This window comes from Callospermophilus lateralis, chromosome 15 (assembly GCF_048772815.1).
Source record: "Callospermophilus lateralis isolate mCalLat2 chromosome 15, mCalLat2.hap1, whole genome shotgun sequence".
NCBI lineage: Eukaryota > Metazoa > Chordata > Mammalia > Rodentia > Sciuridae > Callospermophilus > Callospermophilus lateralis.
Genome location: NC_135319.1, coordinates 85,899,867 through 85,914,857, shown reverse-complemented (window position 1 = coordinate 85,914,857; position 14,991 = coordinate 85,899,867). Strand labels below are relative to the sequence as shown.

Sequence of the window (14,991 nt, the reverse complement as noted above, 5' to 3'; positions counted from 1 at the left end):
AGAGACAGAGTAGAAAATAAAAGTGGCCCATACTTTTACAACCCCAAAAGGAAAGTGCACACCAACCTCAGGGTATTTCCAGTTTGAGCCACAACTAAACATGCCAAGCCAGAGCAATGTTTTCAGTTCTCCTTCCGAGGGCTTGCTCGTTCCCAGCTCTTCCACCAGGGATAGTTATGTCACAAGTCCTGAAGGGGATGCCATTCATTGAGAAAGAGTGAGAACAGTCATACTGGACAGATCTGGGTTTAAATTGTCTGAACTGTAATGATGGGGTGACCCAGTGGCCTCAAAAGGGCATGTAGAAAGCCTGGGGTTCATCCTGCTGACCTCCTGACACTTTCAGAAGCAGGGTCCTCCTTTTCAGACCACTTTTCAGACCCATCGGTGCCCATTCAGCCATCAGCATTTTCAACTCTAACTGGAGCCTCCAGCCAAGGCCAAAGTCCAGATTTCCTTGACCACAGCAGGATACACCCTCTCACTGCTTTTGCTGCTTCTACTGAGCCTCTGGAATCTCTTCCTGAGCATGGACGTCCATCTGTAACCATGATGTACTCCCTCGTTAAGAAAACTCTGTGGGTGTTGCAGCTGTACATAAGATAAAGAATCATTCTAGTGGCAGGGACTGCCTCCTGGAATGGGCTGAAGGGAGGAGCTGACTAGAAAGTGAAGGAGGCAGTTGCTCCCTCTAGGTCATGAGGGGCTAGAACTGGAACAAGGTGCCAGACGAGGGCCACCTGCTGCCTGGGCTTTAGTTGAGAGGTGGGTGGGCGTTTCTCCACTCTGCCGAAGCTGCCCTTAGGTGGTCAAGCAGCTCCCTGTGCTCCCTAGCCTCTGGGTTCTTTGAAGAGGCTGAGCCCAGGCTGCGTCTCTCCTGGATGGTACCCTGAGATCCTCCATCTGAAAATGACCTGTCCCTCTTAAATTTCAAGAGCACCAGCTCATCCCTCACCTCGCTTCAATTTTGTCCCCAATAACCTCTTAGCAGATAGAACACATCTGAGTCTCCTCCGAACTACCCTGTGACAGCCACGTCTCTGGACCTGGAGGCTGGTGGTGGTATGTCCCTACAGAGGTGCTAGGCCTGTTCCAGGCATTCTAGGCACCAGGAGGCAGTGGAACAAGTGGTCTTTAGAACGCCACCATGTGGGCAGGAGGACAGAGCATGCTTACAGGGTCTTTAGAGGCCCATGGATAGTTTCTGTCCCCCTTCTGCCTTCACTTGGGGCATTCCTTTGATGTCCCCCAGTCCCTTGATGTGAAGTGGGGACCAGGAGGATCTGTGAAAGATCACAGGCCACTCACTCAGTGGTGAGTAGGGAGTGAGGAGATCCTGACCATAGGAGAGGGGGAGCCCTTATTAGTAATTTGAATGGTCCCCTCCCTAAAGGCCTGTCCCCTACTCTCTCTCACATTAGGACACACAATCCCTGTCTCTTCTGTGGCCACCCACCCTGAGAAGAGAGGAACCCAGCAAATCTGTGCAAAGATCTTGAGGGATGCCCAGCTCCTTGTGGGCATCGCTATCCAGCCTCACAGGGGGCTGCCTTGGTGCTTCAGCACCAGGTATGGGCCGACCGCTGACCTAGGGACCCAACAAGGAGTGGATGCCCTGGGGCACTGTCTAGGACCTGCCTTCCCCCAGAAAGTCCCTGTCCTGGGTCCTAGTGAGGGTTCCTGGGCTGCAGAGCCATAAGAGCAACACAGAAGGGTGCAGGGTGGCTAGGAAGGTTCCCACCTAGGAAACCCAGGCTCCACCCGTCTCAAAGCTCCACAGAGCTACTCAGGAGATTCCTTAAGACTTAGTCTCACTCCACCAAAAAGTTCCATGCAACTTAGAGCCAAATCCAAACTGCTCCCCTGCCACACAGGTTTTTCCCCGTAGACCATCCCCTGCTCTCCCACCCTCCCCTCTGAGTTCCTTCCCCGTCTCTCAGGTCCAGCCACACTGTCCCCTTCCTTCCCGAGTGCTACGGAATTGCCCAGCTGGTTCCTGTGCAGGGCCTTTGCTCCTGCCCCTTGCCTACAATGCAACCTTCAAGCCAGATCCAACGGGAACGCCTCCCTCCTGTCTCTGTGCTCAGATCTCCTCATGATGCCGTCTGTCCACCAGACATTGTGCCCTCCCCACTTGCGGCAGCCACTCTATCCAATCACCTTGTGGAAAAGATGGAGAAGAAAATGAAAATTTGTTGCTATATAAGTGGAGGTTTTGATCTTTGGAAAGATGTCTATTCTGGTCCTTTGCATTTTTAATTATATCCTTTATCTTTAAATTATTGAATTGTAAGAATCCATTCCTTCTAAAATTGCATCCAAAACATCTCTCCCTCTCTGAATTTTAATTTATATTTGTGTGTGTGAGTTGTCTGTCTCCCCATTTAGAGTGCAAGCTTCAGGAAGGCAGGCACTGTATCTCTCGTGTTCAATTGTGTGTTCCCAAGCCCTAGAACAGCAGGCAATGGACATTTGCAGAATGAATGGGTGGAAAGAGGACAGCCCCCTTCACACAGACACTTGCTCTTCCTAGACTCAATCTAGACACCAGGATTCCTTTCTTTGAGCAGCAAAGTGGGGGCCAGAGGGGCTCTGACCCACCTGCTTCAGCTTCTGCAGACAAAACCATTGAGAAGCTCCTGCACTTTCTTTTCCTCCCTGTCTTCTGTCCTCTCCTCTCACCTACCCCAGTAGGTAATGAGTGGCCCAGAGTCCTCTCAGGTGCCATATAACCCCTTGGTCCCACTGAGTTTTGGACCCCCTAAGACTTCCATTACTGGAGAAGAGCAGCGGAGGCCTAAACTGTCACCCGTGCCACCCCACTGGTGATCCTTACAAACAGGCCAAGGCTCAAGACCAGGTCATTTCCCTGAGGAATTACTCCAGTGCCAACCCTGCCAGATGCTGAGACCTATAAAGAGCTCAGGCCGGGCGCTGCCTGCAGCCCTTCCAGGAATGAGCCTGGGAGCAGACACTCACTGCTGGGGACCGCTGGCAATAATGCAGTCACACAGCTGCTGTGTTCTCACCTCCATCACCTACACCTTGTGCCGCCAAACTGACACGTTTCCCTAGAGGTGGCCTGATAGCTTATGAAACCAGACGGTTACGAAACAGAGAGATATAAAAGCCTGCTAGCCTCAGGGGCTGCCTGGCCCCTTATAAACATGGAGGTTGCAGGAAGGCTCATCGTTTCGGCTCTTTTAATTGCCTCCAGTTTGGCAGAGTTGAATTCAACTGAGGCTCAAGGTAAGAAAATTGAACCAGATTTCTCAGTGCAAGCAGGAAGAACTTCTATTACCAGGCTTCTTCCAGAATGTCAAGTTTTCATATCTGCCATTGGCTCCAATGCAGAAAAAAAATCTAATATAATATTGTAGGTGGGATTCAGAGTTAGTACTAATTTTACTCAGGCTTATATGACAATGTACATGGAAAGATATAAAACATAGAATTACAGTGGGCAAGTTTGCTAGTAAGAGAGTTTATCTTTAGAAAAGAATCAGAATACATGATATATATAGAGAGAGTGTATCTGTATTTATATAATTAAAAAACAATATAAATTTCCAACATTTATTTTGTTATGGTGAATCCAACAAAGAACACTGACAAATTTTTAAAAATCTATGAGAAAAGGATCTACAAGAAAGCGTTTATTATAAGAGGGAAAGGAATTATTTTAAATTTGTACAATATGATGTTATGTTACACATGCATTCAAGCACTTCAGAAATTTGGAAGAGAAGAGGAAAGAGTCCAGACATGTTCCCAGAACCATGGTGGATGGGATTGTGGGATCAGACTTTTCTTTCTTGATTGCCTTTTCTTTTTGATTTTTCCTAATGAACATACTATTAATAGTTACTGTTAGGTAAAACAAAATAAAGACTATTGTTGTGAGGACATTTCAATTCATCTGAGATGGAAAAGAAAACAAGAAGTTTGTTGTTTTATAAGTGGAGGTTTTGATCTTTGGAAAAATGTCTATTCTGGTCCTTGGTCTTTTTAATTAGATTCTTATTGAATTGTAAGAATCCTTTACACATTCTGGATATAAAGATTCCATTTAAAACTGTCTTTCTTCAAATGTTACTATAGTTGCTTTTATGGACCATTTGAAGGGAAATTACAATTTCTCCTTAGTCCTCCAAGGGGGAAAAAATCAATTGCTTACAGCTTAGTCTGGAGGGAGCAAAAAGCTCTTTACAGTCAGCTGCATGCTTGTATGAATATTTAATGTAGGAGGTAGGTTCTAGTCACTACTAGAGGGTCAGGGTCTGAGCACCTTCCTCAACACTAGGTGTGGTCTCTACCAGGCAGGTCAATCTGCACTGCCAGTCTGGGAGGAGCCAATCTGGCAGAGACCCACAAAGCCCTAATCCTGAAACTCAATGCTGATGAGAACTGCACGTGGACCATAGAGAGACCAGAAAACAAGAGCATCAGAATCATCTTTTCCCATGTCCAGTAAGTGGAGTCTTCAGTTTCCTATCAAGTGTGCTTGACCCTTGGCTCAATGGAGTATGGGGGAAGTCACTCTGTGGAAAGAATTCAGCCATCACTGGAGGTGATAGTAATTCTAATGATGATGGTGATGATGGCTGATAGTTACCCATGGAGACCACATGCTGGCACTGGCTTACAGAGGTCCTTCAAAGTCAATACTAGGATTACAAACATAGGGAGGTTAAAAACTTATCAAGATCACACAAATAGTGAATGAAATGACCTTGCTAGACCAATTCCAGATTCTAGACCTTAAAGCACTAAACCTGTGATTCCAAACATTGGCATACATAAGAAGCTCCTGAAGGGCTCATTGAGGCACATTTGCTAACCCCTCCCCCAGGGCCTCTACTGTGAGGTTTGTGGGGCCTGAGAATTTGCCTAGGAACCAATTTCCCAAGAGATGCCGATGCTGGTGGTCCAGATACCACACGGAGAACCGTGGCCACGTACCACTGAAGTCAAAGTTGACTGCCCCGGAGGAAAGGGGAAAGAAGAAACTTTACTTCCTGGGATGATAAAATTATTAAGAAACATAGGTGTTATTCCTGATTTGTAAAGAGAGAGAAAGAGAACAAAAGCATGAGAAGAAAGGGAAGGCAGAAATAAATATTTAGCATTTATGGGTCACTTCTCGTGTGCCAAGCCTATGGAAGATGCTTCATGTTCACAATAGACTAAATCTCCTGCAAGAGTAAACAGTGTTGTGATATTCCTATTTTACAGAAGATAAAACTGAGGTCAAGAAAGTTTAAATTGAGCTGGGGATATAACTCAGTTGGTAGAGTGCTTCCCTCACAGGCACAAGCCTCTGGGTTCAAACACACACACACACACACACACACACACACACACACACAAACTTTACATCACTTGTCCAAAGTTACACCACCCATAGGTGACTAAAGTGCAAAGGGAACTTGGTTTCTCTACCCTAGGATTGTTTGCTCTAAGCCTTCTTGGACATATGCCCTTTGTAGACATTTGAGGAGACCCTATCAGAATGGATGGATGGAAAACTGAAAGCTGGACTGCCCTGTCCAATGCAGAACATGGGACTCTGTGTGAAGGAGGAAGTGGTGATATGAGGGGAGGAAGGGGCAGTTGGGAGATGCTAAGGTTCCCTTTACCTTGAGAGCTGGCTATGGAAGGATATTGGCTTCTCAACAGCCTTGGCTATCAAGTGTCCATGGGGACCAGTTCTAACTAAGAAGGTTCTACACCAAAAAAGTCACATGGGTGACAGGAGTGATGGAGATGGGAGAGGGAGCAAAGTCCTGGCTTCTAGGCCCATATTTAATGTTAGTTGATGTAAGGTGTAGATAAATCAGTTCACCTTCTGAGCCCATCGAGGCTGATGGTGTGTGGTTTGATTTTGAAGATGGTGAGGAGGGTGATTGGTCTTGGAGAGGTTTGAATGAAAGCAGATGGGCCCCTGCTTTATGAATCATGGTGCCAGTCTGAGGAGTTGACTGCTCTGTGAAACCCCTTTTGAAGTGTGTCTTCACTAGCCACAAGTACATTCTGCCCACAGGCTGGATCCAGACGGAATGTGCGAAAGTGAAAACATTCAAGTCTTTGATGGAAACTCTACCAATGGGCCTCTGCTAGGGAAAATCTGCAGTAAAAACGACTTTGTTCCCGTCTTTGAATCATCATGCAATACACTGACATTTCAAATACTCACAGACTCCACAAGAATCCAAAGATCTGTCTTTATTTTCTACTACTTCTTTTCTTCTGGCACCTGTAAGTCGGCCTCCACATCCTTTCCCCAGCCCTCCCACAAGCAGGTTTCACCCCTGCCCGCCTGAGTTGTAATGCTGAGTCTGCGTGTGTTCCCTGGAGCTCTCTCCACTTGGGAGAGCAGCAGCTCTTTCTCAAGTGTGTGGGGTGTTAAGTAGAGAGCTTGTTGAGCCACAGACTCGGGCTCCACCTCCGAGATTCTTAATCCTTGGTTCTAGGGGAGCCTGTGAACTCTTCCTTCTAACTAGCTCCCATGGGAGGCAGAGGACTGTGGCTGACCAGAGGGCTCCAGCCTGAGAGGTCTGTGTTAAAGCTCAAAGCAGAGATTCCACGTTCAGCCGGTTTAATCAGGACCCTGAGGCCATCGGCCGAGTCTGTGGTGGGACGGTGCCTCCCTTGGTCTGATTTGTTAGATATGGCTTCAATGTTTATCAAGTCCCCTCAGGTAAGTCTGCCAACAAAGACTGGGAAGCAGGTGTTGAGAAAAGCTGGCCTCAGTTTTAGATGTCAGATGTTAGGTGGTTCCACAGTCACAGCACCTTAATTCCATTTTACCCAGAGTAGAATGCTGAGAACTTGAGCAAGTGGATTCACAGGGGAAGGCTCCACTCTGGTTTTCTTTGAAAAGCCCAGAACTAAATGTGACACTCTTCTGCTTACTCCACTGATTTCTCAGTGTCATCAAATATCTGGAATGGAGCAGTCAGGCTTTTCCCAAGCTGGACCCAGGCGCAGGTAACGGAGATGTCCAGCCCCTATCCGATTCAGACCATCGAAGCCATTTTATATCTCCCCCAAAGGAGTCTTCCCTGTTGCCTCTTTGTTTGGTTCATCCCCGTTCTTGCCTGTGTACTTAGCAGGACAGGGAGAGACAAGGGAGTTTTCATGAAGGCTATGTCTGAGCTGAGCTTAATAAAGCAGGAATAGGGAAGGGCAGAGGCAGAGGGCTGTGGCTGACTAGCGTTGAGCAGAGCTGGGAGGACAGGGCAGGCTGGAATAGCAGGTCGTGTGCAAGTGGCCAGTGAGACTGGACAGCTGGGCTGGAGCCCAGTGAGGAAGAACCTCTGATGCTGGCCCTGGGAGTGTGTCTGTATTGTCTATGGCTCAGACCAGGTAATGGAGGGTCTCTCCAGGAGCGACAATAGATCGCTTTAGTATGATCCATTTGGCAACAGTATAAAAATTCCCCCTCTCCACTGTACTCAGGGGCAGAAAGTCCAGTGATAAAGAAGAATGAAAATCTCAGTATGCATCCCACAGGAAAGACAAAAATGGAATGACACTAAGAGGAAGCAGGTTAACTTCATGCCCCAAACAGAAATGAAAAGAAGTCTGCATCTGATTAATATTCTTGATAACCTTCCTATTCCTTACAGCTATTCCCAACTGTGGTGGTTACCTGGATGCTATGGAAGGATCCTTCACCAGCCCCAATTACCCAAAGCCGCACCCAGAGCTGGCTTATTGTGTGTGGCACATACACGTAGAGAAAGGTTATAAGATAAAACTAAGCTTCAAAGAGATTTTGTAAGTACTTCTGTCGACTTCCACTGGAGCAAAGCAGTGAACCCACCTGGCTACTGGGGGACCTGGGGAAGGGAAATAATCACAGGCATCCTCCCTGCTGTGGGCACTTTTTCAAAGAATTGACCTAGAAGGGAAAATACTCAGCAATACTATTGTGTTGAACTTAGTGAACTATTTTTCGAGGCTAGGGACTGACATAGACCCAGGGTTATCATCGTAAGCCCATGATGCCACTGTAAGGACGAATCTCTAATCGCTTAGGAATGGGATGATAGAAAATAGCACTGGATTGTTGTTTGAAAAGCCTTTTCATGGGAGGCCTTATTCTTAGCCTGGAAGTCGATCAGCACTGCAGGTTTGATTTTATCGCTGTCTATGATGGCTCCTCCACCAACTCTGGCCTAATTGGACAAGTCTGTGGTCGCGGGACACCCACTTTTGAGTCTTCCTCAGACTCTTTGACGGTTGTGCTATCTACGGATTATGCCAACTCCTACCGGGGCTTTTCTGCTTCCTACACTTCAATTTATGCAGAAAATGTCAACACTAGTAAGTCATGTTTTATGTTTCTTGGATATTTTGCAAACATAGAAACTGCTCCTAAATTCTCAGCCTTTCTCTGGCTGCTCCTATGTGGGGCTGTCATACCTACTGGGGGGTAGCTGTAACCTGAGACAGTTCTGTGCATTACTTGATCCAAGGGGAAATACATAACTTTATTAACTTCCTTAGAAGGAAGGCTTCCTTAGAAACACTGACTGGTTTCCTCAATGCTTTCTGCAAAGACAACTAAAAATATTAGATTTATGAATTCTAGCCCCAAAGACAGTGAACATTATAAAAAGTGTACATATAACTGCTCCAGTATCTCAGGCTTTTAACTACCCATTAGGGCAATATGGGTTTTGGCTTTTTATGGATTCAACTGCACAGGAAAGTCTCAATTTCTAAAATTCCTACCCGGCCCCAATGTGATCATCCTCTCTCCTCCTTCCTTTTCTTCCCGATAGCATCTTTAACTTGTGCCTCTGACAAGATGAGAGTCATCATAAACAAATCCTACCTGGAGTCATTTGGCTATAATGAGAATAACTTACAACTAAATGACCCAACTTGCCGACCCAAAGTATCCAACGTTGTGGAATTTGCTATTCCTCTGGATGAATGTGGTACAATCAAAAGGGTAAAGTGAAACTCTGACACCTGGGTTCTGTCAAATGCTGAAGGTGGCTGCTGGTGGGCTTGTGTAATACCTGGGAGCTTTTGTCACGGAGCACAGCCATGATGGGCATGTGTGGATACACAAGGTGCACACTCATTCACACACAGATGTCAGATCGCTGCCTTCATCTTCAAGGGCAGGGTGGTTGTCTTGCTCAGAAGGTGAAGAACTGAAAACTCACTAGGGAGAGTTTGAACATCTATGTGCTGTGGCTTTAACAGTCTACTGGGAACACTTGTGCATAAAATGCTTACATCTGGGCTGGGGTTGTGGCTCAGTGGTAGAGCACTTGCCGAGCATGTGTGAGGCCATGGGTTCAATTCTAGGCACCACATAAAAATAAATAAAAAGTAAAGGTCCATTGACAACTAAAAAGTATTTTAAAAAATGCTTACATCTTACACTTAACAAAAATTGGGCTGGATTTTTCAGGTCTATTCCCTTCCCTTGTAAAGACAGAAGGTAGAGACATCCTTAAAAAAAAAAAAAAAAAAAAAGGAAATTTACTGTACATCTGTGATTTGTTTTACATATTCTAGAACTCCCATTCAAGATCTCAAAGATTTTTCAACCAGTAAGTCCTTTTAAATACATACTATGAGCTTTTCACTCAGGATGTTAAAAATTATACACACATACACACATACATATATACATATATATAGAGAGATTTATATATATAGTACATATATTTATATATCATATATATACACATGCATACACATACATGTGTGTATATATACATATATATGTGTGTGTGTGTGTGTGTGTACAAATTTATTTTTCTTTTTTCCAAAACTGAACACACAGGCTTTATTCAACTGAGGAAGGCAGACTAGGGAGCCCCTATTCAGAGCTTCTGTCTGGGTACATTTGGAAAACTGCCCAGGTAACCACACTAACTAAGTGCTCTTTATGCACTAAGTTAAGGACAGTATGTTGTAGGGGTTGAAGTCTCATAGGGCTGCAAGTTTGCATTCAAAATAGATTTTAATGTAGCTGAAAGCAGCTCTGTCCAATTCTATCTTCAAGTCGTTCTAAGATAAGCTATGTCCCTCATTCCACAGTGCCATCATTTCCCAGGCATTTCTTCAATGAAATTTACATTGAAGGGCATAGTATTCTGTCATGAAAGGTGTTATGATTTAAGAACATTATGTTAGGGCTGGGGATATAGCTCAGTTGGTAGAGTGCTTGCCTCAAATACATAAGGCCCTGGGTTCAATCCCCAGCACCACCGCCACCACCACCACAACAAAAACCCATTATGTTTCTACCTGCAAGTGTTATTCACATCTATGCTGTAAATTATTACTGGGCTTAGAATATAAAATTTGAATTCCATCTTCTTCGGCAGGTAGAAGACCATTCAATTATTTACACCAATATAATCACTTTCACTGCATCTCCGACTTCGGCAGTGATCACCCGCCAGAAACACCTCCAGATTGTTGTGAAGTGTGAAATGGAACATAATTCCACCGTGGAGATGATGTACATAACAGAAGATGACGTTATACAAAATCAAATTGCACTGGGCAAATACAACACAAGCATGGCTCTTTTTGAGTCTGATTTATTCGAAAATCCCATACTTGAGTCACCGTATTATGTGGATCTGAACCAAACACTTTTTGTTCAAGTCAGTCTGCACACCTCAGACCCAAACTTGGTGGTGTTTCTGGATACCTGTAGAGCATCTCCCACATACGACTTTGCATCTCCAATCTATGACTTAATCAAGAGTGGGTAGGTATTAATGTAATTGATGCATGATATTCCTTCCCAGGAGTAATAATCGTTTTAATGAAGTAATATTTTTGTACGTGGATACATATAAATTTTTCCTAGTGCTACTACCATGGAATTTTATTAAATTTATCTTAATTAATTTATAAAACACAGTATTACTGTGTTTTATACTAATCTCAAATAATTTAATTAAAATATTTATGTAGGCGCTGGTATCCTCTGGAATTTTAGATGTATTTATGAAATATTTGCTGGCGGAGAACAAATTTGTTTTTCATTAAGAAGACTGCATTTACATTTTTGCTTTTTTGTACATTTTGATTCTTTTCCTCAAAAACCCAGAAGATAACGTGTGCTGCCTAGAACATAAAGTCATCAGGAAAATATATGTAGCATTCTTAAGAGAAAAAGTATAAAGTTCTTTGAAAAGAAAGGTTTTCCCTAAAAGTGGATGGATTTTAACTACACCAGCCATTTATCTATATTAACAACAAGCATATTAGGAAGGGTGCTTGAGCCCCAGTACATAGGGATTGATTTTCTGGTTAATTCACATGTACAGGAATTGTAGCGTCAGGAGGAATCTTTCTGTCTTACCCAGGAATCAGATCTGTGGTCTGAGCCGCAGATGCTGTCTTTCATAGTGATTTCTAGATTTACAAATTAGACAGTCGAGAGAAAACTTTGTGTCATCTCTTTTTAATATGGAACAGACTGGGCTGCTGGGTGTCCTCTGACTGTGTTCATGAATTCTGTTCCAGATGTAGTCGAGATGAGACTTGCAAGGTGTATCCCTTACTGAGACACTATGGAAGATTCCAGTTTAGTGCCTTTAAATTCTTGAGAAGTCTGAGCTCTGTGTATCTGCAGTGTAAGGTTTTGATATGTGATAGTAGTGATCATCAGTCTCGCTGCAGCCAAGGCTGTGTCTCTAGAAGGAAGCGAGATACTTCTTCATACAAGTGGAAGGCCGACTCCATCTTGGGACCAATTCGTCTGAAAAGGGATCGCAGTGCGAGTGGAAATTCAGGTAAGAACAAAGCTGGTTCATGATCTAAGAACAACTCATGGCTCATCAAATGCTTCTCAAATCTAGTTGTTCTTAAAATATGCAGATTACAGATTTATAATAGAGATTTTAGCAAATAAGTGATGAGTTTTAAGCACATGGAATTAGTACTTATTTCTATCTGTTGGTAATATGGATGCCACAACGGGATAAGCTCCTGATACTGATGATTCACCATCATTTATATGCCTTTTGGACTCAATTCTAAAAATAAGTTAACTTACCAACTCCATATTATAGATGCCACAGCAGATAACAGAATCAGAAAGAATGTATGTGAACTCCTAAATGAGTAAAACAAATCAACCAGCATCCCACAGAATAGCCTATTGAAAAAAGTAGTTATTTTTATTTATTTATTTATTTATTTTTTAGAGGGGGGGGGAGAGGGGAGAGAGAGAGAGAGAGAGAGAGAGAGAGAGAGAGAGAGAGAGAGAGAGAGAATTTTTTTTAATATTTATTTTTCAGTTTTTGGTGGACACAACATCTTTATTTTATTTTATGTGGTGCTGAGGATCGAACCCAGCGCCCCGCGCATGCCAGGCGAGTGCGTTACCGCTTGAGCCACATCCCCAGTCCCAGTAGTTATTTTTTAAAAACAAAATTCATTATATTAATATACAACAAGCCAGCTTCCTTCGAAAGGACTGAGACTGAGATCTGCCAGATTGCATGGGAAAGAGACAGTGGAAAATACTTGAGGATGGTCCAAAATTAAATGGCACAGGAGAAACCACAAGAAATAAAAACTCTCTGTGATTTTATCTCCCGTGAAAGTGATGCTGGCAACAGATCCTGTGACTTGTGTATTTATTTGTTATTATTAGTTTGGAAAATATAGGAGCAATTCTGGTTTGTAGTAAAATATTTCTGTGGCAAAAACAAAAGAGAACAATCAAGTTAAATTTAATAACTTTTATACATACATTAACTAAAATAAACAAGACTGTTTTCTGTTAATCAAATAGATTTTGACAACCATGGGACAGAGTGACTATTAATAAACAAATTTGAATTTTCATTGGACTATTATGCTTGAATTTCACATAGTGTTCATGTTATATCAAGGAATCAAACTATGTCAATCATTTGAAGCGAATGTATTTAAACATAAACATGATTGATTTAAATATTTGATAATGGTCCCTCTAGATTGTGTTGGAATTATGTGTTACACATTAATGTTACACATTCATACATAAGAGTCATTATGTAGAGATATAAATGTTACCAAATTTTGGTAATGCTAATAGTTTTTAAACAAATTTGTTTCCAATTACAGAACTTCTGCATCAAACACATGCAGACAAAACTCAGAGCCAGCCTTTTGACCATCTGTATCTGTTTTCATTCGTGGTTCTTGCTCTGAACGCAGTGATTGTGGCTACAATTGCAGCAAAGCGTTTTGTAAATCAACGGACGGAATACAAATACCAGAGGTTGCAGCACCATTGACTAACTGGTTCAGCCCTAAATGAAACTCATTTCTCCCTGATGCTGGAAGAAATGGTACCTCATGCCTACATAGGTTATGAATAAATCAGGAGAGTCCCTTAAAAGTGATGCACAGGGCTTCATGTCATTGTGCCAGTGTGTCTTGTTGCAGGATGACTGAAATCACCAAATATCACATCTGTAAGCTCTCATCTTAGGAATGAAAGGCATTACTGAATGAAAATCATCTCTTCTCATGAATAGAAAACATTTTTTTTTTTTTTTTTTTTTGGTTCATGGGATTCAACTCAGGGGCACTTGGCCACTGAGCCACATCCCCAGCCCTCTTTTGAACTTTATTTAGAGACAGAGTCTTACTGAGTTGCTTACACCTTGCGTCTTGCTGAGGCTGCCTTTGAACTCACGAGGCTCCTGTCTAGCCTCTGGAGCTGCTGGGATTACTGGCGTGCGTCACTGCACATGGCAACAAAAAACATTTTAAACAAATACTAAATGAAAAGAAAAAGGTTACTCTTACTCAAGAAAAGGAGTCTTCAAAGTTAGGTACTTTCATTTTTTTAGATGCTAAAAAAAATGTAAATATAAAATGCAAATAAGGAGCAGCCAATATGCTACTGTCCTGCAGGGGCTCAGACTGTGGAAAAAAGGTTTGGGATTCTGGCAGTTGAAAGAAGATGTACCAAGGTGCAGCTGGGATTGTAGACATTTTTTATTCGAAGATGGCAGCAGCCCCCAATCTTCTCCATAGGCTTTTTTTTTTTTTTTTTTTTTTTTTTTTATGTGCAGGCAAACAAAGAAGGCACAGTGCCAATAGGTTACATAAATGAGCACATTCTCACAAGCAGATATTCATGACCTTGAGCCCACATGCTGAATCAGGGTGCTTATGACTTTGACTATATGCTAAAACACAGTGGGCTAGAAGTCTCAGGGAGGGAGCCTAACTCTAGATTCTATATAGTCATAGACTCTGGGTGGTTGCCGGAAAACGACACACACAGTTCTGGCTTCTAATGTAAATCCAGCCGTGTTCCTGAGTGCCTGACGCATGCATTGTACCCACAGGACGCTGGAGGGAATACACAATGGATATGAGGGACAGTCTGCTCTCACAGGGCCAGTCTTTAGCAGCCTGATAATTTTCCAGCTCCATTCCAGATCTTCCTCCTTTTCTTTTTAATATCTTCATGTAGTTCTTTTAAGCAGCCGTGTAGTGACTCTCTTGTGTTCATCATAGAACCTAAATCCAACTACTGCAAACTTTTGAATATTTAGATATTTAATTAGAATGGGGAAATCACATTCAGTACTTAAAATAGCACACCTGTCTGGCAGCTGCTGTCCTTCAGCCACCTCTTCATCAGGGCCTGACCAGAGGTTCTCTGATGGCCAACACGGCAGGTAGGCAGAGGCGTATCAGGCCCAAATGTGTAATTCTAAGAAAATTGTCAGATTTATCAGAATTATCAAGTACTGTGTCTCACTAGAGGGTGAGATCACGTCACCACGAGTCCGGAAAAGTCCTCGAGCTGTACTCTTGCATTTTCAGGATGTACGCTACTGTTTAGATTTTTTTTCTTTAGTAAGCACTATAGGGAGTGATAAAAGGCCCTGGATGTGAAGTTGGTGACCTGAGTTCTGGTCAGGGATGCTGTTCAGGTCACCTTCAGCCTTGGTCACCACAACTTAAAATAGGGGTTGGTAGCAGCTG

General features: G+C 43.2%; 1 protein-coding gene across 1 annotated transcript; it reads left to right on the top strand.

The window, feature by feature from the left end:
• Positions 1–3,167: 3,167 nt before the first annotated feature.
• Positions 3,168–13,280, top strand: LOC143638045 (CUB and zona pellucida-like domain-containing protein 1). The gene is made up of 9 exons (XM_077105494.1): positions 3,168–3,249; positions 4,320–4,470; positions 6,044–6,258; positions 7,632–7,782; positions 8,114–8,331; positions 8,793–8,965; positions 10,362–10,753; positions 11,518–11,786; positions 13,108–13,280. The coding sequence occupies exons 1-9, from the start codon at positions 3,168–3,170 to the stop codon at positions 13,278–13,280; spliced, it is 1,824 nt and encodes a 607-aa protein (XP_076961609.1).
• Positions 13,281–14,991: the final 1,711 nt, after the last annotated feature.

Excerpts from the sequence above, each read along its gene's own strand:
- LOC143638045 (XM_077105494.1), top strand. The coding sequence starts at position 3,168 with ATGGAGGTTGCAGGAAGGCTCATCGTTTCGGCTCTTTTAATTGCCTCC. Across the intron at positions 6,259-7,631 it reads CTTCTTTTCTTCTGGCACCT|CTATTCCCAACTGTGGTGGT; the intron begins GTAAGTCGGCCT and ends TATTCCTTACAG. Across the intron at positions 8,332-8,792 it reads TGCAGAAAATGTCAACACTA|CATCTTTAACTTGTGCCTCT; the intron begins GTAAGTCATGTT and ends TCTTCCCGATAG.